General features: G+C 40.7%; 1 protein-coding gene across 2 annotated transcripts in view; it reads right to left on the bottom strand.

Moving 5' to 3' along the window:
• LOC137133370 (anosmin-1) overlaps positions 1-23,608 on the bottom strand; it is a 41,036-nt gene that overhangs the window by 11,665 nt on the left and 5,763 nt on the right. The window contains exons 2-6 of one of the 2 annotated variants that reach the window (XM_067516911.1): positions 22,736-22,783; positions 7,129-7,191; positions 6,652-6,874; positions 2,397-2,581; positions 1,933-2,062 (exon numbers count right to left, since the gene is read on the bottom strand). In XM_067516911.1, coding sequence (XP_067373012.1) covers positions 1,933-2,062; positions 2,397-2,581; positions 6,652-6,874; positions 7,129-7,191; positions 22,736-22,783 — 649 coding nt within the window. The remainder of the gene's footprint in view (positions 1-1,932; positions 2,063-2,396; positions 2,582-6,651; positions 6,875-7,128; positions 7,192-22,735; positions 22,784-23,608) is intronic. The other variant, XM_067516912.1, reaches the window with a different exon arrangement.

Genomic DNA, 23,608 nt, shown 5'->3' on the forward strand with positions numbered 1-23,608 from the left:
AGGTGTCATGTCACATCTATGAGCATTCGGCGGGGCAGAGAGAGCAGGGCAGGGGTTAACAAACACATGCTCCTCACTTTAGCTCCACATTCAACATTCCACGTACACTGACCAATGTGTGTGTGGGTGCAGACTAAAGCTGGTTCTGAACCTGTATGTGCTGTGACCCAGCCGTCTGCTGGCTGCTGATGACAGCCTGGTGCAGGAGGAGAGGCGGGGCCATATGCCAGATGCCAGACAAGAGGGAATAGCCCTTTAATGAGAAAATGATTCACGCCACAGCCCAGTTGGCTTTCCTTCCCCCTGCCTTCACCCACCTGAAACACATTTAATCCAGTCCAAAAACAAAATTGGACACATCAGTTCTTCCTACCATCTGATGTTGGCTGTGAAAAATAAATAAGCAGTCAGTTCTTACAAATTGCCCTAACGAAGTACAGTAGGGCAAAATTGCAGTCAGATGACATGGCTGTACTATATAAATAACAATGGAATGATAGAATGTCCAGGGGCTCATCAAATCCATGACAGCTCCCATCAATCTATCAGCGTTCTGGCACAGATTGGCCTGATTGGAGAACAGTTTTCATCCCTGTAGTAGAATCTTTTTCCCACCAGGTGTCTGGCTCTGTCCATCCACAATGCTCTGGGGAGTAAATGTATGACAAAGGATTGACAGGACAGGTCAACACACACACACATACACACAACCAAAAGCTAGCACTTTTTTGTTGTTTTTTACTGGCACAGGTTTGTAGTGTATTGCAGAACCTGGTGAGAACTTAAAATGTCTGCTAGAGCTACTAAACAAGTTTGGTAAATTAACCTAATGTGCCCTATGCATTAAATAGATGAAAACCTGTTACCTGGTCTTCAATATGCATAGACACTTCATAGACGTAGACACAGACATTTGGAGACGCAGACCTCAAGGTTGTTCAAGGCCAAACTGGTGGACACTTATGTCAAACAAACACACTGTATGTGATTTAAATCAGATGCACTCTAGACATGATATTACTTTCAGAAAGAGATAATCCCTGAGAACCGCGCAACAACTGGCCATAACTTTAACAAATACCATCTGCAACACAACATGGCTATTTAGTGTCATTCAACACTGAAAGTGCAGTGAAGTGGAGTGGAGCAGTAACACAGGATGCCATCAGAGCTTGTTCACTAATCTGTGGCAAAGATCTGAAGCGCGCCTTGGTTACATCACTCCCACTGGAAGCAAGACAACACTTGCATTCATTTGAAACCTGCAATATACTGACTAATTCAGACATATTACATTTTATAAGACTGTAAAGAGGGGAAACCCCTCCTTTGAAGACGTAAATGAAGATCTGGTTGCACCACAGAAAGAAATATTCTGCACACCCAGTCACTTTAATCACTCTCATTCTACTTGGCGTTGACATGAATTACCCTTTCCATTCAGCTCACATTCAGTAAATGTGTGGAAACTGCAGACTACTTTTCTACAATTCAAGCTAAACAAAGGAATTCAGAGGTCTAATATACAAATACTGTTTTAAATAAACACACGTAAGTATGTTAGGATTTACCAAATACTTCAGTAAGACTGAGTTTTTTCCTGTTTAATGAAGTTAGGGGTCATACAGTGGAGCGGATCACACAAAGCCTTTAGTTCTCACTAAAAATGTTTTTTAATCACATAAGGAGATGCAAGGGGCAAACACGGGTTTACCAACATTTACCAAATATACTTGGTTTGTATGGTCAGATAAAATGTAAAACCAGGTCATAAAAGTCTTGGGCTCCACCTGTTCGAAGGTCTTAACCATAACAAATGGAGGGCAGTGGGTGTCAAACAGGATCTTCAACAAAAAGCAAGCCCACACACACACACACACACACACACACACACAAAGACACACACATGCATATGTACATACAAACACAGACCTCTGGAGGAGCGGAAGTGTTTGCTGGGTGCAGTGAAACCACGGGTCCCATGGACGTTTACTGCAGCAACTCTGAACTGGTACCATCTGCTGGCTCTGATGTCGGCCAGTTGGACGCGCTCCTCTGCAGTCTGAGGGACAGATGGAGAGAGAGAGAGCAAACCACAAGGATCAGGGTTCATGTAGGGTCACAACCCCACGTGAGTTTGCTGCCACATCAGTCATCTGTGTGTTTCTCTTTGCCAGACTTTCAAAGACACTGTGACTGTGAGGAATGTGCAACAGTGTGCAACCGTCTGTTAGTGAAGTTTTACAGCTGCGGCATGCTGGGACATGTGAAGCTCAAATTTCAATGTCACTAGAATCTGATCAAAATAATTACCTAGACAATGAGATATAAAGACAAAGTATTTTAAATTAGTTGTTATGCAAAAACATTTTGCACGTAAGTTTGTAGATTTCTACCTGTGCCACTGTCTGCCATTCTGTGGCGTCGTCCTCGCTGGGATGGATGCCATAGTTCCAGCGGCGCTGCACTACGTAAAGGACGGGCTCCACGGAAATATTAAACTTGGATGACCAGCGGATTTCCAGCTGACCCGATGGCTGCTCCAAAAACACCAACTCTTTCCTTGGCTTCAGAGGAACTCCTAGAAGTACAATCAAGCAAAACAAAACTGTGATGAGAGTTAATGTCACCACTGTGTGAAACATTGTAGCTGAACTTCAACTTGACATTTGTTGTTTTCCTCTTGTGGATGATATTGAGTTGGAAAGAAAAATGACACCATCAGATTTGGAGAGATATAGATTTGCAAATGAGACATGATCTCACCGCAATAGATTTAGTACATGCTGTGGGTCAACAGCGTCATCTTTCTACTGTGACAGAGTGTGATATTTCCTGGCCAGAGTCATGTGTTTTAGTAGCTGTGCTTCTTAGCGATGATACACATAGTTTGCATTTAGGCATGTGGATGGCGCACATAACATCTTTATCATAAGGTCTAATTGCTCTTTCTCTTGCAGGCAAAAAATTGTGCAATAGTGCATACCCACACACAATATAGGTAAGGTTCATTTGCATCACTGCACTTAACATCCAGCTGTTCAGACAAAGTTGATGCAGCCATGTGCACTAAATTACAGATTTATTAAGTGCAGGACTGGGCCAAATGCTCAGCCAAGTCAGACTGACTCCCTCAAGTAAATTTATTGCAGTGGAGCCATAGTGAGTTGTTGATTGAGCGTTGGGCACAGTGATAATGAGATGGAGATTGGAAAAGCAAGTTTGGAAGTACAGGAGAAGGCTGAATACATCCAATAAATCGCCTAGCACTTCAGACCGTTATGTTAGACCTCTGTCACTGCCGAGCGGCCCGCTGCTGCTACACATTTATAAACAGCATCAACACACGCTCAGGGCTACTGCACAGCGTATCAGTAAACAACATAATCAAGACTGTGTTCTGCATTTTGACTGCTTGATGACTGCTACTTATGTCTCTTCCATCTTCATACAGGTCAGGTAAAAGTAATAAATTGATGTATATAAAATACTGGAAGATGGAGGCGTGTCCTTAAGCGCATGCATATGGAGGCAGTACTTTGTTTTGTCCCGCTGATAACAACGTTCGGCATACTGACAGCTGGGGGTCGTTGTGCTGTGGTTTCACAGCTCCACAGCAGAGTGTGTGTGCGCCTGTGTGTGTACGTGAATGTGTCACATTTCTTGTGCAATAACAAACACCAAGATAACCACAGCATTCCTCAGCTCCCTCTGTCTTAGCTCATCTCCCCACAAAATCACCCAAGTACTCCTGCAAAGCACAAATCACACCCACAAATAAATAAACAAATACATAAATAACACACACACACACACTTTCTCTTCTCTTCTTCTGAAATACTGTATGTGAAAGAGGAAACAAAGTCACTTTTTCTCAGCTTGCTCTTTCCAAAGATAACTTGTGGGTCAGGTTTGGTCCAAGAATCATCCAACATTTAAATTTTCAATGACCACACACTTACTCCCAATCATGATGTAACTGGTGCTGAAGCATGATCAAGAGTACGACATCCATTCATGTCTTAATCATGCCAACAATTACACTCCAGGAATATAATTCTCAATACTCACGCACATACTGTCATAATCACCGCTCTAATTACAGGGGTTGAGGAAAACACTACAAATAGTGCTTGTAGCATGAGGATTTACAGTAAATTGAGGATGGCTGATGGACTAATTGACTGACTGAATTGTTGTGACAGTGTGAATATGACTCTTGCATAATTGAATTTCATTCTGACATGTACATTTTTCTCTTTTTATATTATCTGTTTAAACTACCCCAGCTGCTTTTCCAGTTTCTCTCACATTAGATTGTATTGTGCTATTCTTTTGATCAAAACAGCTGAGTTGCATCACATTTTGTTCAAGAATTCAGAAAATTATGAGACAAATCAGTAAGATTCGAACAGAAACAGAATTTTATCTGAGGAACACCTCAACAAATACATCTTTGAGAGGATAATACAGAGCAGTGGATGATGGGTAACAGTGTGGCTCCATTAGTGTGAAAAAAGAAGCTTTGTTACACATAAAAGACCAGCGGGGGTCCAGTGTCTCATAGATCCTAAACGTTGCAGTTTTTCCTCAATCAGGGATATACACATGGGTTCAGGATTCTAACCTGAACAAAAAACATGCACAAACACACACACATCTGAGAGTGATCACAGTGGGGGAAACGCTCCATTTCTCCTCGCTTGTGTTTGCTAATGCTTTCCAGCATCATGGCTCATCATAGTAAAAGGTACACACACACACATACACTTGTGCACACATAGAAACAATTACGCTCTTCAAACCATGAGCAACTAATTAGACCTTTAACACTGAGAACCAGGACAGGAATTCCATCTAGACTTTCACCAAAACACTCAGTGTAATTCAGTGTAAATGTAGTGCTGACAGCAACCTGTCATGAGCTCAGTGTTTGGACTAAATCAGCGGGTAGGCTGCTTGATTTGAAGGTCTCACAGTGTGCTGAATGGTTTTCATTGTACACTCACTGTATTGAAATTTTCAAGGTTATGCCTGCTTTCATCTTTCCCCGATTAACGTGCTGTTCACCTTTTGAGCATGACATCCACCATGAAGTCCCTCGGGATCTTTCCAAATCAAATATAAATGTGAGGTTTCTTGTGTGCACAAGATCAAACTCAAGGATCACATGCTCTTGCCACTCACTACTAAATACAGAAGACACAGTAAAACATGCTGAGACTCACTGCAGTGTGACTCAAAGCCAGTACAGCTATTGCTGCACCAACCCAAAGCTTGATATACACTTTTGTGTGTGTGTGTGTGTGTGTGTTGGGGTGGGTATGTGTGTGTAAATATGTATACATTTAGGGACTCTTGGTTCTTGCACATATTGCTTTGGCATCATCAGAACATCTGGAAGCCTTGGGCTGTGCTATTGAACAGTTTTATTGCAGCAAAGATTGTTCAGTTCATCTGTGTTTTCTGAGTAAGCTTATCAAGCTTACACAGCAAATTCAAGACCGAAGACATAATCCAATTTCAAACAGAGAGAACATAAGGGATGTGTAGGTGAAATACAATGCAAAGAGATTAAATAAAGATTTATGATTCTAAGCAAGTTGTCAAAAATTGTGCAATATGCGTCACTGAGATTTAAAATTATTGAGAGAGAGGTAAAAATTGGTTCAATGCTATTTGGAAACATTTAATCACATTAAAAACATGACGTATGCATTGGCCCTTAACTAGATATTAAACATCATTTACTGAATAAGAAAAATATAGAGGGAGGGAGTATTGGGGATTTAGCTGATGAACCATGTTAATCTCTCTTGGAAACAGTGGTGAGCAATAATTAAATAAAGAGATACGATGTTCGGAGCAGAGACAGGTGAGTAACTTTATCAGTTTAACATTTAAACACTTGCATTAGAGTATGTAAGCCTGGCTTGCTCTAGAAAACAAAAAGAAGAAAAGTTTATATAATGAAATAAATTTGTTAAAGATTTCACTGGATTTCAATGAGGAAGTTAAAAGCCTTTATATCTAAAGTCTTCCATCTCCCTCTCATTGTCTGATCCTAGGGCCAACGTCCAAGTCCATGAGCATCTGGGTGACTTTGTATGCACATGCAAATGCAACCCAAAATGTTTATTATGTCCCAACTGTCCACACTGTGAGGGCAGACATGTAAAGCGGATGCTCATTTTATGCAGTGTAGACAACCTAAAGACAAATTTTACTAAGCAGTTACACACACCGTTTTAGGTTTTCTTTGTTTTTTTGTGCTCATTCGCCAAATCCAACAAAGGAACTCTTTTCTGTCTCGTCATTTAGTGTCAGAGCATGTTTTGTAGTGGCTCAGTCATTACAAACTCATTCTGTGCAGCTAATCACTCCTCAAGCCATCAAAACTAATTTCAAATACTATCTAAAAAAAATTAACAAATGTGTTTGTGTAAATGTGCACTCTCCAACTCGTGCTGCGCAATGTTTCAAGCATTTGCTTCAGTTCGGTTCAGAGAAGTAACATACAGTATTTCATACAAAGCACTCAACAAATAAAAATAAGAACACCACACACCACACATTAACTTTTCACTTTGTGGTAGAAGAAAGGTGTTATATAATAGACTCTAATGAACATTAATTAGCCTTTAGCATTACCTTTGTAGAGGTTCTTTGGCACCTGGCAGGTGTGGCCACAGCCGTTGGAGCAGCACTTTTTGACAGCTGAACACTCTGCATCCACCTCACAGCTCTCCACGCAGGCTGCTGCGAAGCCGCTGGCCTTCTCAGGGGCAGGACAGTCACCCTGCTTCATTCCCTCTACTGATTTCAAAAACTCACAGCTCGTGAGACACTCGTAGTGCTTCTTGGGAAAGAGGGGCTAAGAGATGTCGAGAGGGTGGCGAGAAGAAGGAGGGGGGAAAATAACTGTTAGATTCATTTTTAAGACCAACCTGCCTCGCTGCTAACAGGGACTGTCCCATTTACATTTTAGGTTATGAGGAAGTAGAGCTGTGAGTACATTAAAACTGCTTTGATTAGCCTCACTCGTGTCACGCTTCCCTCTTGTCGAATTTTCACACTAAGGCTGAAGAATCTGAGGCAACCATGGCATTTTTTTTGGTAGTGACATACCTCACATAAATCCTGGCACTGGTTTTCCTTCAGGTCCCAGGATTCCTTGCACGGTTCCAAGCACTGTGAAAAGGTAGAAGGGTGTCAGTTATTCAAAGAGCCAGCCACATCAAAGAGCCGCCATTGTGGAGAGGGTGCTTGAGCGCTGGCTGCCTGACAGGCACCTCACTCAGCCACTTCCCCGAATCCTCACAACAATTAGTCACACCTTATTTTGTGTCAGATGCCCGGCATGCTTTCAAAGAATAAAAACAATCTTCTACAAAAGCAAACACGAAGGAAAGTTGCTGTCCGTTATGAGCACACAGGCACACCCTTACACTGTGTCTTGACATCTTGTGACGCTTGGGTTTTGCTTTTGGGCCCTGACAGATCCCTTCTTCATGCCTTAACTGGCCACTGGCCCCCTGTGCTGTCTACACCTCACTCTAATCCTGCCACTTGTCCGGCTCATGTCTGGGCCTGATACACCCTTGCACTTCACTCCCTTCCCTTTACCAAGCCAAAGAGAAAGTGCTTATTAAAAGACAGACCAGATTTAATGTTCTTGGGGTTCTCTTTAACACATGGAGCAAATTTTCCAAATGTATGGCATAGGCAAGGGATAAAAGCATCAGCGTGAGTGCAGCTCAAAGTCATTTTGCCAAACATAATGGGATGATAACATTTTACCAATCTAGTTAAATTCCTTTTGCTTTAAATACAACTCACCCTGAACGAATCAAATTCAATAAAAGGGAGTGTAATATAACACAAATGTCCATGCATGTCTAATGGAATCAGGCAGATACTGTCACAGGGAAGGGAATGTGTGCAGATGGAACTGAACTAAGCTGGGGTCTTATGTGATCCTGCTGCTGGCCACTGAGAGCTGGTGTGAGCGAAGAGAAGAGCAAGCTCAGTAGAACAGACAAACCGCTGCCAGGCTGCTTCTGTGCTGTTCTGGGAGTAGCCCAAACCACACCAACCAGAGACCTGCCAGAGTCACTCATTCAGTTCTATTTAATTTCGACTGCTGCACCAGCTTCAGCACTAAGACAAGTCATAGCAATAAATTTTCAACACATTCACCAGCATTTATCATCTGGGACAGTCCAATATGTTGGCAAGAAGGAGGGGGAGATATGATTAGATAACAGTAGATGTGTATCAGTGGAGGTCCACCTTTGGATGAAATAACAGTCTCAGTCTCTCTAGAAAAAAGAATAATCAAGAAAAATGAACAAACTGTAGTGGTATGTAAGGTACAGTACAGATGACTGTGTAAATGTGGGCACCTACTGTAGAGACTGTTAATTAATACAAAGTCGATGTAAGAGATTTTAAGTCTCAGTCGGGGATATGAGCTGTATTTATGACTCTTTAATTCACTCATTAGCCAGCTCTGTCATTATTATGCTATTGCCAGTGAAAAGTTTATTTGCTTTTTATGGAGTGTGGTGGACGGGCACATGATGAAGCACAAACCTTGCTGCTGGAAGAACATGCTGCAATCAGGACCGTGCACACGCCTACCAGCGCTTAATTACACTCAGCAGTAGCTCTCTGCTTTGCCCAGCTTCGTCTCAGGCAACCAAGATCCCAGCGAGGACAGTGTGTTTAGTGTTAAAAAGCCCACTTGGTAGTACAGAGAGGGTGAAGGAGGATGGGTATTTTCTTAACTACTTTATAGCAATACACTGTAATGTACTGGGCTAATATTAAACACAAAGCGTCATGGGGAAAACTGGCAGGACAACACAGTTATGACAGAGGAGAGCTCCAACAGAAACTGATGTGGTTTCTACAGAGCTAATCAGGTGAAATCACTGTAACATCTCGGAGGTTTAAGATGACACATGAGCTCTGCGCACTGTCCAAGTTATGTCTCATCGTCCAGGGATCCTATGCAGTTTTGTCATCATCTACTAATAACATCATAAACTTTAATCATTAATTCTATTCTCAATTGTGTCCTCTGAGAGTAAAGCCTGCAGTGCCAAAGACCATGGCAACAGCCTCAGCATCCGAGCCTCACACAACCACCATGCAGCAACAATGAGGTGTTGGGGCAATAGCTGTGTGCTGCACCAGTGTCTAAAGGACATTCTGCCAGTAGACGCACATGTCAAAGCCCCCAAATCCCTTCTACAAATCACTGAACATACACACATAAGCCTGGGGATCAAGCTCATTTTACTCATTGACAGATCTTGTGTGCACAGTCTGAATGCATTCCATTGGCTTTTCTTAAGGATGAATCTCTTTCTGGTTCAACACAATCCCAGCTACACAAGTGAAAATAGAAACATCGTTACCTCGAGATGCTCAGGATTGCGTGCCAAGCAGCATGAATTAACACAGCACATTGTGTACCACAGATATTGCAACACAGATCTGAAGACTGGCTGTGTGTTTAGTGTTGTCTCACCTTCACAGTGCCAGTTTTTTTTTTTTTTTGTATTAACTCTTAAGCAGGAAAAGTTCCCATCAAAACTGCTCAACTGTACAAGAAAGTTGTATTTAAAAATTTTTTTTTATCTAGACAGGTGTTTTATCTAAATTAGATAATTATAAATGGCACAAGATAAGCATTTGTGTCAAGACAGTGATAGCTCCCTGCAGGTGTGCTGAAAACTAACAATCTGTCAGCATTTCTCCCCAGCCACACCCACAACCTGGCATTTAAGTAGAGAAGAGGAGGACTGATGACAGATGTCCTGCCAAAGCAAATAGAATGGCTGGATATAATTACAAAGGTGCTCTCATCAATCATGTGCTTGATTCCTATTTACATAGTTCGGTGCTCAATCTAAACCATAGTACTGATGCCACCAAAACATATTTGGAAAACTGCCTCGACATATTTGCTATAAGCTCTTGCACAATTTTTGTGGAGGGGTGGCCACCTCCGCACCGTCACATGCACACGCTGATCATGAGGAATCGAATGCTACAACTTTTACATGTTGGCAATTTTTTTATTTGTCACACTGGCCGTTGGTAACTGACAATTATACTAATCAGGCAGAAATTACAGCAAGTGTGGTCTATCTAGCATAACATCCTTACCCCAGACAAAACCAACACACCAGTTTTCTTATTAGTGGTGTGGCTGTAGCTATTATAATAGTATAATCTGTGGCTCCAGCAGGGTACAATATTTCAATAACTGGATTGGTATTATATATTGTACAGACATTTATGGTCCCCAGATACCGTCTTTGAATGACTTCCATCTAGCTCTTCCTCGGGTGCGACAATGAGTGTGACCTTTTTTGGTTTTGAATAAAATGTTTTGCCAACTACAGGATGGACTACAATTTGAATATGCAACAGATATTTATAGTCCACAGAAGATGAATCCCAGTGACTTTGGTGATGCTCTGACTTTCTATATATCGCATGTTAAAATTTCAAGTTGCTGACATCTGCATTTAGCTCAGACTCATGAGTGCAGACTCCAAATATTGTTTAGTTGCAATGGATACTGTGAAGAAATCACATGTTTGGCCATAATTTTGGAATCACAAAATTAGTGGGCCATTACTGCTTTAGACTTTTGATGTGTGTCATCATCATGGAAGAATGTTATTATTAAATGATTATTCTACAACTGTTGATTTGAACTTCATTAAAGGCTGCATAAACCATATCAACCATTACTGATAGTAGTGGAATGAAATGATGATTCAACTCAAGTCAAACTGGATTTTATATTATTTCACTTAGTATGAAATAGACTCTTTGCAATGTAGTGGCTTGGAGCCGTCAAACATTCATGTTTCACTGCAAATAGTGATGCTAGTGTTTGACTGAGACCTAATCTGGGAAACCATACTATGTAACAGGAGTAACATAATTGAGCTGGACAAAGTGTATCTGTTGGGTTTGAGTGCCAAAGTCTGGGTCTCCCTCAAGCAAATCTCTCCTGCCAGCAACACAGTTACCATCTGTTCGAAAAGCATAAGGAATGCATGCAATTATCCTATGTGATGTTAACATATTTCTGACAAATTTCACCTACAAAGACACAATTTATTTTGCTCTGAGATCTAAACAAGGGTATAGGGCTACTTCTATGGACTGGAGCTGTTAGTCTTAACAAAAGCAACTGATTTCCCTGTTGTCCTCTTATACTCCTACCCAACAGTGACACATTCTGCATGGTTAAGTAGGAACATCCATAGCGGTCTTTCACTCCTCATTTCACGCTGTAATAAAACGCAGCAGTTGTTACTCTCGGGGACCCTGAAAGGCATTCTGTGGGGCCGATGAGAGAGTCAGGCTGAATGGCAGCCAATGCCACAGCCCATCTTTACTTTGTCATAGCTGGGATGAGGCGGGGAGAGATAGAGGGGGAGAAGATGGGGGAAAGAAGGGAAGTCAGAGACATGGGGGGGATTAGTTGAAGTGCACAGAACTGCCTTTCTCTGTCATAGGCGCATGGTTATCCCCACCCATCGTAAAAATGCTTACTGCCCCAAGTGAGTGCCTGGAATAACATAGGCTATGAAAAGGGCATATATAAAATGTCATGCGAGTGTTTAGTTTTATTTAATGAAGCATGAGCTGCTACCAGTCAAGAGTGCCGCAGGCCTAACAATACACAGTGTATACAAAATGAAAAAGGGGCCATAATTCATACTGATACAGATGACATTTTCCCCTATTGACTGACCATATTTATACAGATGTTTGAGGCAGCCATGACTAATCCTGTTATTTTGTACACTTAGCAGACACAAATGATGTGTCGAAGCATGTGAATACCTGTGCTTTTCTCACATTTACAGTCTGCTAACATGTGGACTCAGAGTAGGTTTTCTCTCCTTATCTTTAAAGCCCATAGATGACATCTAGGAGCTGAACATTTCTATCCCAGCAGTGCCCGTCAGTATCGGCCTACAATGGTGCCAGCAGATATTTACAAGGTGCCCTTCGGGGCCCTTGGGATGGAGCCACGGCTTTCTGCTCTTCTGTCAGACTTCGATAAGAGGAAGCTCTGTTGTTGATCAAACACATTGTAAATCTCACCTCCAATCTCATTGAGTTATGTCTATTTTCTGCTGCTCTGGCACTTTTCACACTTGTGATGACCGGACTCAATTATTCCAGCAGCTCTCATCTATCGACCCATCCAGGAGCAAGTCGCCAGACTCAGCTGTCTATTGAGACAGACACTCACTACACATATTCACTCGCTTCTCACAATTTCATTTTTTATTATCTGCTCTCGACTTCCCCAGTCTTTTCTCAGGTCTTATCTCCTTTCTGCTTTTGTGTCTCTTTCATTCTTCCTCACTCTCAGACCATGTCTGCTCCGATCCCAGTACGTTTTACAACAGCTTTTCTTCCTGTTTTGCCTTTCCATCTGCACTAAGCCAGCATGGTCATACACAGAAAATTGATCCTTTGCAAAACACTTTCCAAAGTGGATAAACTAGAAAAAAAACGACTCATGTTGCAATGCTGAACTTTTTATCATGTGATACATCTTCTGCACAAGTGGCCAAGGCAATTATACTTGCCAGCAATGATATGAGGTCATGTTTCCATAGCCTCCAACTTTTTTTGTGATCTTTTCTTCTGTGTTTTTCTAGTCCACACAATACAGGTCAGGTCATCAAAACACAAATTGTGTCTGTTATAAGAGAATGAGCTCAAGCAAAAAACTGTTATTTATTAAAACAAGGTAATCACAGACTGTCATTGATTTTAATTAAGTTGCAATCTTTGCAGATGTAAGTTGTAGGACATCAAGTGAGCAGTTCATGCCCCTCATATCTTTGACTGGGATAGTGCCATAACCTTTTAAGTTGCTCCCACTCCCAATTATCTGTGCAGAAAGCACTTTTCCTGTGTTTTTGTGACAGTTAGCTATGAATAGCACTGAAACTATGTAACCTTCAAATCAAGGTAAAATGTAGCCAAACCAATATACGTTATTACTTCCAAGAGCTCAAGGGGCCATATCAAATTACTTAGTTGAAAACAGCTCAATCCCATTTGTAATTCATGACAAATCTGTCGATTTGAGCACATCCAAGCTGCTGGAGCCATTGTTTTAAACAGTGATTCACTAATTTTACTTTTATTGTTGAGCATTTTTACTGAAACAGTGACTGAAAAAAAAATTTTATTTTTAAAAGAGCTGACTATTAATTTTCTGTCAATTGTTTTTTTAGGTCCAGCTCAAGAGGTACAGTCCACTAGTGGCCATAAAATACATATATTCTTATTTCTTTTCATTTCTTAAATAATAAATTTTAAACTACTAAGATTAATTTAATAAAAATACTAAACATTTTAAAACACTGGACATGAATCCACGCTTACGTCCTAACTTATTCCTTTTCTCACCCACAGTAATCAGAAGGAAAGACTTGCTCATTCCCATTCATGGCACATGCTCTACTTCAGCTCTACAAGTTGCCTTACAGATTTGGGAGCCAGCTTGATTTCAATCCCAGTCTATGTCCCAGTTTAACATTTGTAGACTAAATATCTATCATGCCTAAAGTCTCAATAGCTTCAGCTGATGCCCACTGGGAATTTCATTGCAGGTAACCATTCTGAAACATATTTCATCAAGTGCTGGAGCTGGGATCTGCATGATTTTAAAATAATATGCTAGCAAGGCTTTCCAATATGTTTCTGACAGGCCATTAACTTTCCAAGGATTGTAAAAAGTTTAGCAAGTAAAACAGGAAGAAGATATCCCATGCTGAGCTCTTAGAAAAGTGTAGCTGCACTGTGTTCCCCACCTAACCAGATCTTAGTGTGAGTTTAGTCCAGGAGATATAATGTATTTAACTTCTGTCATAAATCAGCACAGGTGTGTGGTTGGCAGAGAGTGGGTTGGATCAGGTAGTTAAACAAATTATTTTAAATGTGAGTCAGCCGCACTCTACCCATTGGGTACTGCAGGATGGGATTCAGAAGTCAACGGGATCCAATCCCAGCCTACCAATCCAGGTGTGTCCCTGAGCGAGACACTCAGCACTAACTCCCCGGGCGCCCCCCCATGGCTGCCCACTGCTCCCCCCCAGAGGGATTAGGTTAAATGCAGAGAAAGAATTTCATTGTAACATGTATGTGCAATATGTATGTGTGCTCAATGACAATGAAGGTTGTTCTATACTCAAAAGAGAGACTCTGATGAAATAAGGCTTTTCATAACCATGTTTTCTTATGTAAATGCATCTCTTGTCAGCACAATTAACTTGGGTACAAATATAATTTTATACTAAAGCTGCTGGATTCAGTCAATGTTTTGCCAGTATTAATTTAATAAATGTCAGTGCATGTTAAAATATTAATGAAAAAAAACATTTTGGTTTGATATTTATTGGGGGGAACAAATACAGTTATACAGCAGTTACTGTTGTTGTTCTTGTTGTTGTTGTGGGACTATACAATTGCATAAGACACTGCAACACAATAAACCCACATAGCCCAGAGTGTCAGTAGAGGATTGCTGTATTCAGAGATAGAAAAGACATCAACTGCAGCACCAGTTCTAACATCTTGGAGGTACTTGATGCCAATATACTGTAGGTATTCTGATGTGAGTAGCACATCGGTGACCATCCCCTCTCCCCACTGTCTTCCTAGATGTGCCAGTAACCAAACCATATGAGACCTTGCCATTAGGTGCAGTAGTAGAATATTCTGCAGGATATACATGTATAAAAAAATGTTTTGACCATGTCTGCTAGAAATCATTTACAAACTGAGTGGCATGCAGGGCTAAAAACATTATGCACTGGCTATGCTTATTAATTCTGATTGACACACAAATCTTCAAATTTCCCTTATATAAGGGATGACATATTTTCTTAATCTCCAAGTGTTTTACAGCCGTGAGAAGGATGTTTTCTCCGAACATTGCCAGCTTCATATTCATAACCAACTAAAAGACAGTAGTTTTCCAGCTCCAGTAGGGTGAACTGAAACATATACAGTTCAAGACTTTTAACGTAGTTTCTCAAAACAGGCACAGAGACGGTGAGTAACCTAGCAGGTGGTGTCACAGACAGTCTTTGAGCATCACTTTAATTATTAATTTAAATCCAGTTGAGAGTGCAGACAACAAAGAGCTGAAAAGGAATAGCTTGGCAGAAAGTGAGAAGAAAAAAGAGGAGGAACAGGAGGGGCAGTGCATGAATTATACATTTACCCCACAATCAGAGGTGTCTGCCTTATTTATGAGCAAAAAGCCCACACAGCTTAGCGCGAATAGTGCTTTGTCTGCTGTGGAATGCAATAGCAATTCACTTAATACTTAATGACTCTGAAGTTTCAACCACACACTGTCCAAACACACATAGGGAGGGCTCCATCTCTTACAGGTCCTCTGTGGTTATGATCTGCAGTGACAAGAGTCAAAATTACAGCGACTGTAACTAGAGTCTCAGTTATCACCTACTTTGGGGCTCAGTTTTCGTTTCATGACAATTAGACTCAACAGGATGTATCCATCATGTGGGGTCAGATTAGTGATAAAGAGGCCAGTGGGCCTTTTACTGAGACGTGGCATAGGAAAGCTAAAGCCTTTCCATCATTCTCTGAAAACCATATCAAATCTGCGCAAGATGTAATTTACTTTATTCCCTCCAAAACCATCACAGTGAAAAATCTTATGATGACGCATAGAAAAAGGGAATTACAACTATTTTTTGTCTACTGTCTATAGAGTAGATTTATAGTAACAACAATGAACTCATATTTTCCATGTGGAAAATTGAAAAATGCACCTCTGTCATGGCAACCTCAGTCACTGCATACTGCGCGGGGAGCAAACGAGACAGAAGATGTCAGCCCTGTTAGCTGGTTCCTACAGTGGCTGCTGAAGCTGCCCCAATCCCCCCTAATCTGAAGATGAAATGAGCCCAGAGATTCTGTCTCAATGTAGGCCAACAACATGTAAAACTTGGCATGTCGTTGAGGGGAGGAAAGCCTTCCTAATCCCATGCCACAATCACATTCCACCACTATCTCCACTTGTTTATTTAAGTGTCAGAAACACTTTACTAATCTTACTTGCCCTCTTCAATATCTTTGACTCATAATCCATCCTGATTGAGAAATAATGTGCAGTAATACCAGTGTTCTTTATGACGTGTTCTATTAGCTTGAGGTTATGACTGATTTCTCTTTTATACGGGTTTGAAAGCCGAGGACAAAGACTTTATGAAGAAAAGGCAAACCTGGGCAAGTTCCTTCCCTAGGTATTTGGATTTGCACTGCTGCAGGGAATAAAGAGAAAGTCAAAAAAGATGGTTGATACATGTACAGTCTAGAGTTTTAAAGTATAAATCACTTGACTGACCCAAGTCAAAGGTTAAGAGAACTGTTGATCACTGTCTCTGACACGCATTCTGGTCTTCAAGCGTCCTTAAATCATTACACACAATCTACAGGATTTATCTGCAGGATGCAGCAGCTTTGAGTGGAGCTGGAATAAATTGATAAACCCTCATCTACTAAGTACATCAGCTTTAAGATTCTTATATTCTAATCTTCACTTAGTCGGTGTGACTGTTAGCGTGACTAGTTTGGTAATGATATATTAACACAGATGACACATAAAGCTGCAGAATTTTTTACTTGCTTCAGCACCTCTGGGCATGTGAGGGGAGAAAGAGAGGACAGAATGATCCGTACGCTGTAATCTATGATATGCAGTCAACCCATGCTCAGAATGAGAGTAAACATGTGGCTGACAGCAGATTGTGACTGGTCATTATTGCTAAAAGAGGATTTCACAGGAGGTTTGATTACAATAATCCTTCAAGAAAACAAAATCCCCTCCAACAAGGAGAACATGTGAAATCAGGCTATGAAATCTGTGAAGGTTGGTTATCATGGCTACTATTTGAAAGGCCCCTGTGCAACAAATAGATAGGTTGGTGTGAGAAAGTCTTTTCTTCATGGAAGTTTTCCTCAATAGCTCATTACTAAGATATTGAAGAGACGATATTGTAGAGAGGAGATTTCACAGTTTCACTAAACTGCAGCTCCATCGTCTCTTTGGCTCCTCTCCTGTGGCCACGTCTTTGTTTTTTGTTTTTCCTTTTTTTTTTTTTTTTTGCTGTGGGGGGTTTCATTCTCTGCCACCCACCATGTGAATAATGAGCTCCACAGATAGCAGCCAATGAAGCGACCACCCCCTTTAACCAATGAAACTTAACAACCATGTCCAGATCAGGTCCTTCCTGCTGGGACTGACCAGCCCTGCTTCACACTCCTCCGCCACCCACACACACTCAGCTCTCACATCGCCTCAAACTAGATAAAATACAAGAAGAAAGGTTTCAGAGATGCCAGAATTCTTCCACATATATATGAAATAAGAAAATCAATAAAGTGAAACTGGCTGAACTTGTTTCTCAGATTTTAAACTCTGCTTAGCAGCTACACTGACAGGCTGTCCAAACACTTAACACTTGACAGACTGATTTCTAGTCCAGCTTGCTTTGTGATGTTGGTGCTGGTAATGTGGCTAACACACGGAGGTGAGATGAATGTCTGGCCTCAATATGACCAAAAGGTGCTTTGAAGTCTGAAGCACCTAACAATCCCAGCCGTGCCCGGCCATAAACTACCCACCAGCACCTACTTTATCACAACTTTTTAGTGCGGCTCAAAATGTACTACCAATCGCCAAGGACAAGATGCCTCCACAAAAGTCGTGCAAACTGCACTGACACATTCTGAAAGCTTCAAGTGAAAGTCATGTTGAAAAGGTGCTGCTTTGGTATGTAAGACAAAGTATGACTTTTTTCCTTTAAGTTAATTTTATAGCTTTAACCGACTCTTTAAAAAAAGAACAACTAATAGGGAAATTTGACCACTTAAATCTGGCATGAGAATCTTTGGGGGTTGCTAGGGCATGGGGGGGGCTTTGTAAGACACTTTTGAGTGAGACATAGTAGCATTCCAGTGATTGTTATTCAAGCAAACCTCTCTAAAGCTTCCACATGAAAAGGTGTAATCCAAAAGAGTAAACACTTCTTATTCTTCTGCTGGTATGTGCTGCTCAGGGTGTGATTGGTAGGAAAGAGCAGTCAAAAGAGCCACCTGGCATATGTGAGAGATCTATGAAAAACGTGTGCGACTCATTGCCAAGGACTGGGGACTAAATAGTGTTACAACCCCGATTCCCTAAAAGTTGCAAAGATGTGAAAATGTAAATAAAAACAGAATACAACAATTTTCAAATCTCCTCAACCTATATTTCGTTCACAAAAGAAGATAAACAACATATCAGATGTTTAAACTGAGATATTTTACTATTTCATGGAAAATATTAGCTGATTTCAAATTTGATGGGAGCAACACATTTAAAGAAGTGGGAAGAGGGTTAGCCAAAGGATAGAAAAGTAAATGCTGCAAATCAAAAAACAAATGGAGGAGCATTTGACAACTAATTAAGTTAACTGGAAACAGATCAGTAACATGAGTGGGTATACAAGGAGCATTTCAGAGAGGCAGAGTCTCAAATTTAAAGATGGGCAGGGGTTCACCAATCTATGACATACTGCATCTAAAAATTGTGGACGAATTTCAAAAAACTTTTCCTCAGCCTAAAATTTCACAGACTATGAAGATCCAACCATCTACGGTAAATAATATCATAAAAAGATTCAGAGAGTCAGGAGGAATCTCTGTTTGCAAGGGACAAGGCCAAAGGTCAAAACTGGATATGTGTGATCTTAAGGCCCTCAGGCAGCACTGCATTAAAACAGACATGATTCTCCACTGGACATTAGTGCATGGGCTCAGGAACACTTCCAGAAATTCCTGTCTGTGAAGACAGTTCACCGTGTAATCTACAAATGTAAAGTAAAGATGTATCATGCAAAGAAGAAGCCATGTGTGAACACGATGGAGAAATGGCACCGTGTTCTCTGTGTCAAAGCTAATTTAAAATGGTCTGAGGCAAAATGGAAAACTTTTCTATGGTCAGATGAATAAAAATTTAAAATTCTTCTTAGCAACCATGGATGCCCTGTTCTGTGGGCTAAAGAGGAGAGGGACCATCCAGCTTGTTATCAGCAGTTAGAAATCCTGCATCTCTTATGGTGCATTAGTGCCTATAGTGTGAGCAGCTTACACATCTGGAAAGGCACCATCAATGCTGAAAAGTACTTGAATGTTTAGGAACAACATATGTTCCCATCTAGACAACGTGTCTTCCAGGGAAGGCCTTGCATATTTCAGCAAGACAATGCTAAACCACTTGCTGCATCCATCACAACATCATGGCTTTGTGGAGAAGAGTCTGGCTGCTGATCTGGCCTACCTGCAGTCCAGACCTTTCACTAATAGAAAGCATTTGGTGTATTATAAAACAAAAATTCAGCAACAAAGGCACAAACAAGAATGGGACAACATTCCTCTCCTATAACTAAAACAACTGATCTCCTCACTTGCCAGACATTTAAAGGCAATTGTTATACAAAGAGGGGAAGCTACACAATGGTAAACATCACCGTCTTCCCACTTTCCCATGAAATGTTAAAAAAACATGGGTTGATGAGATTTTTACACATCTTCCCGACTTTTTTGGAATTGGGGTTGTACTTTCTATAGCTTCAAACTTTAAAAAAATTGTAGTGACATTGCTGGTTCAGTAAAATTTAGGTAAGGTTAGGTCAACATCTCATTGCTACAATATGTTACAGACTTAGGCTTTAAGTCTTTTCAGCTACGTAAGTGATCACCACTCACTGAGCGCTCCATCTCAGTGGAAGAAAACCTAGACAGAATTTTAAAAATGTCTGGGATATTTAGTATATTTGCAATAAAAACATTACACTTTCTTCCTCAGGAATTTTAAGTGATGAACACGTTCCAGTGACTCACCACAGACCAACTTAACCAAGCATAATGCACATGTCCTTTCTTCTCTTCCTACCCTCAGAGACATTTGAGAAATGAAGTGCACCGTTTTGTTGCAGACTGTCATTTAGCTGCCTTAAGTCAATCCTAGCATTTGATTTGGAGCCTTGATCACACCCGTGAGGCAAGGAAACCCTGCTAATATCAGCCCTGCTCTGACTCTGGAAAGCTTCTTGGCTGCCTCTGCACACTCTCCAAAATCTTTTTTCTTTTTTTATGCACCAGCTGAAAAAAAGAATAATATCAAGTTTTTTTTAACTTTCAGGGCACATATGCAAACTTTTCAAGTAGAGAGACCAAATTGACAATAGCTCATAGAAATGCCTGCTGTCTGTTTTCCTGGCATTTCCCTGCTGAATGGAGTTTGTCTACTGGTCCTGTGTTAAGGTATGATAATGACTCTCTGGCTCTCCAAATGCCACCTCGCTGTGCTCTGGAGAGAGGGCAAGCAGGTTAATTATCATGACAATGGGGACGCAGAGAGCAGGGCGGACTCTGGACACTGCATAACAGATGACACGGATGACTTTCTCATCACACATGGAAACAGGAGGCTTTGATTTCCTAAAATGCAGACAGATGGATGGGGTCACAGCATCTTTGTCTAAATTATTAGGCAGAGCTTCCTCACATTTTCTTCACAAACTGGGAGCTCTCAGTGAATCTTAAACGGAGCTCTGGGTGGACAGACCTTCTGCCCTAATGCACTCCCTGGGAGCCGGTGCTTTTGTCTCTCTGTTTGACTGTCTGCTGTTCATGAAGTGAAGAGGCTAATCAGTGGCTGTAGAGCTATTCACAAGGAGCCACTGTACAGGATGGGCCCATTTGGTACAATTGTTAGTGTGGCCACAATAGCGCCTGTGTTTAGACACACTACACACAGGCCCCAAGTGTGCACTCGAGCCATTGATGTGGATATGAAGTGTGGTGATGTTTGCTACCAAATATTGACTTGTGGCTGCAAATAAATCTTCGGCACCGTGTGCCAGCCTGCATCCAAAACCCAGGGTACAATTAAATGAATTACATTTGGAGAGCCCTTGAAGCACACAGTGCCACAGTTGTAGAGCAGTAACACAAGCATACTATTATTTTTAAGGGCTTACATCAAATCCTGTTTCATTTATTTACAACCTACAAGTAGGATAAAGAAGTGCTAACTGACATGCATGTTATAGCAGGGAGAACAAGAAGTCCATTAAAGAGTTTTTGGACATTTGCAGAGTTTCAGCAATGTTAGCTGGTTGATCATGAAAGCAGTATGCTGTGCTCAGAGTCGCAGCCAGCAAAAGCCTTTTTCAGACATAAAACTCTCCCGAATGACTGGAGAATGTCTCGTGCCAAGAGCTGGTGTTGGCCATTACAGTGGAAAGGAGGTTTCACAACATTATGGTGAAAACAAAAGAGGTTTGCCTTCCTGAGAGAATATATATTAACTTGAAATTCTGGTCAAAGATATTTAAACATATAGACACATTTTTTACCACAGTTTTCTCCACTTGTCGATTCTTAACTACATTACATTATGTTTTTAGTAATTAAAAGTGATATACTTCTATTTTCTACACAGTCATTGATGTAATAGAAAAATATGTTTCAAACATTTGCTGTAGTAAAAACAACACACACCTATAAATTTACAGATGTTGTAGAAGGCACAAAGCACAATAGCTCTGCTGTAGCCTAGTCAAATCCAAATTGCCAAAGAGACAATTTGAAATTCAAAAAAGGAATTTAGAAATCAAATACAAAGAGTCATTTTGCAAGGCACTTGATACTAGACACTGATTGTGATTAATATGTGCTGCACAATGAATGCGAAGCCATGCTCAGTAAGCAACGCATTAAAAAGAATATCAATCACTCTGCATTTTCCCAAATTTCCAATTAGACCTTTGGAAAAGAGCAATACATATAATGTACACAAGGATAATTTGTTATAACCAGTATGATAACATACTTTTTGTATTTAATTGTGACACATTTGTATTGCATGAAGGAAAAATATAAATGCACAGTTTCATAGAAGGAAAATTGTATATATGTAAATGGGTATATATTCCATTCTATGTCCTCATGGGCTACCAGCTTTCGAATAATGGTTGCATGGCCAGGGTGTGTGAGGTGGCCAAAGCCTTTGACCGAGCATTACTCAGATTTCTACTTGAACCAGGCTCTACTAGCATATCTTCCTACTTTCAGCTCCATAGCGTACATTCTATACAGCGCGGGTTCTTGTCATCAGCTCAAAGACAGTCTGATAGAATATGTCAGCGCTATCTTTTCAGAAGAGTTGTCAACACCAGCTTTGTATCAACTCTCTTTGGGACAGGGCAGCGAACACAAGCAATTGACGCAGGAGCCACACCATAATGCATCCTACTGAAATTCCAAATGATAAGGATAAAAAAAAAATAATGCTTTGCTTTCATAAACTGACAGGCTTTTAACTTCAAATCATTTTTAATTATATTTAATTGTATCCATTTACAAGAGCAAAAGAGTATCAATGAAAGCAAAACCAATCTACGTATGGACAAGCTAAAAAGAAAAGCGTTTTTCTCTGTACAGGCAATGTTAACAGCTCTTAAAGTGATTCCTGCAGGCATGACAGAACTAGTCCTGTCGTGACTTGTGGACCTTATGTTGTATTATCCTCTCATAATGAGGCATATATGTGGCATGTGTCTCATTCAAGAAAAAGGTAAAACCACACTACCTTGGAGCACTGTTTGTGATTCTGGCACCACACCAATGATCCATTATTCTGTAGAAGAAGACAAAAAAGGTCACCAGTCATCAGATATTGCTCAAAAGAGATTTACAAGAAATAATTCATCACATGTAGCTTTAACCATCTCATCTCCAATTAATTTTGATACAATCTATATACATAACGTAACATGACTACCTACAGAAAACTTTCATTTTCAGTTTACAGTACAGAATGCTTCTAATCTTCACATTTCAAAGTGTTTGAGTCAGCTTTGCATGCTGGGGGCATGTAACCTAAGTAGGAAAGTGGGGTCACAAGGGACAAAGTAAAGCTTTGGTCAGTTTCAGCAGAGCATAGTGACCTCAGCTTTTCTGAGGACCTGTTTGATCTCTCCACAGACATCCCTCAGGTCACTGAGGTGAGAACTGAAGTCAGCACTCCTGTGTAGACTGCACATACTGACAATTTTGTCTAATTGCTGTGGAAGTGCCACCTTCTGAGCTCCAACAAGGCAAACATTTGGTCCTAATAGTGCTGTGTATTTATAAATCCTCTATGTAAATATGGAGAGTTGTCAAGTGAAGGACCAATGGGGATAAATTGCCTGTGCAAGTGGCCATTTCCTGAATTCCATTAGGGCAAGTAATTATGTTGTCATTCTCTGTAAACAAAACTGTGTTTAGATGGCAAGTACAAGGTTATAAATAGGTGACCAGCTGAACATAAAAGAGGCAAAACATCTGAATGTGCTATGTATGTGTATTATTTCCACCATTAAAGTTGCTAGGGGAAACGTCATGTGAACAGATCACAAATCGTTTCCCTATAAGTGGATGCAGCAGACTTGTTAGCAAAAATGTGATGCATTCCGTACCT

The sequence above is a fragment of the Channa argus genome, chromosome 9 (genome assembly GCF_033026475.1).
Source record: "Channa argus isolate prfri chromosome 9, Channa argus male v1.0, whole genome shotgun sequence".
Taxonomy (NCBI): domain Eukaryota; kingdom Metazoa; phylum Chordata; class Actinopteri; order Anabantiformes; family Channidae; genus Channa; species Channa argus.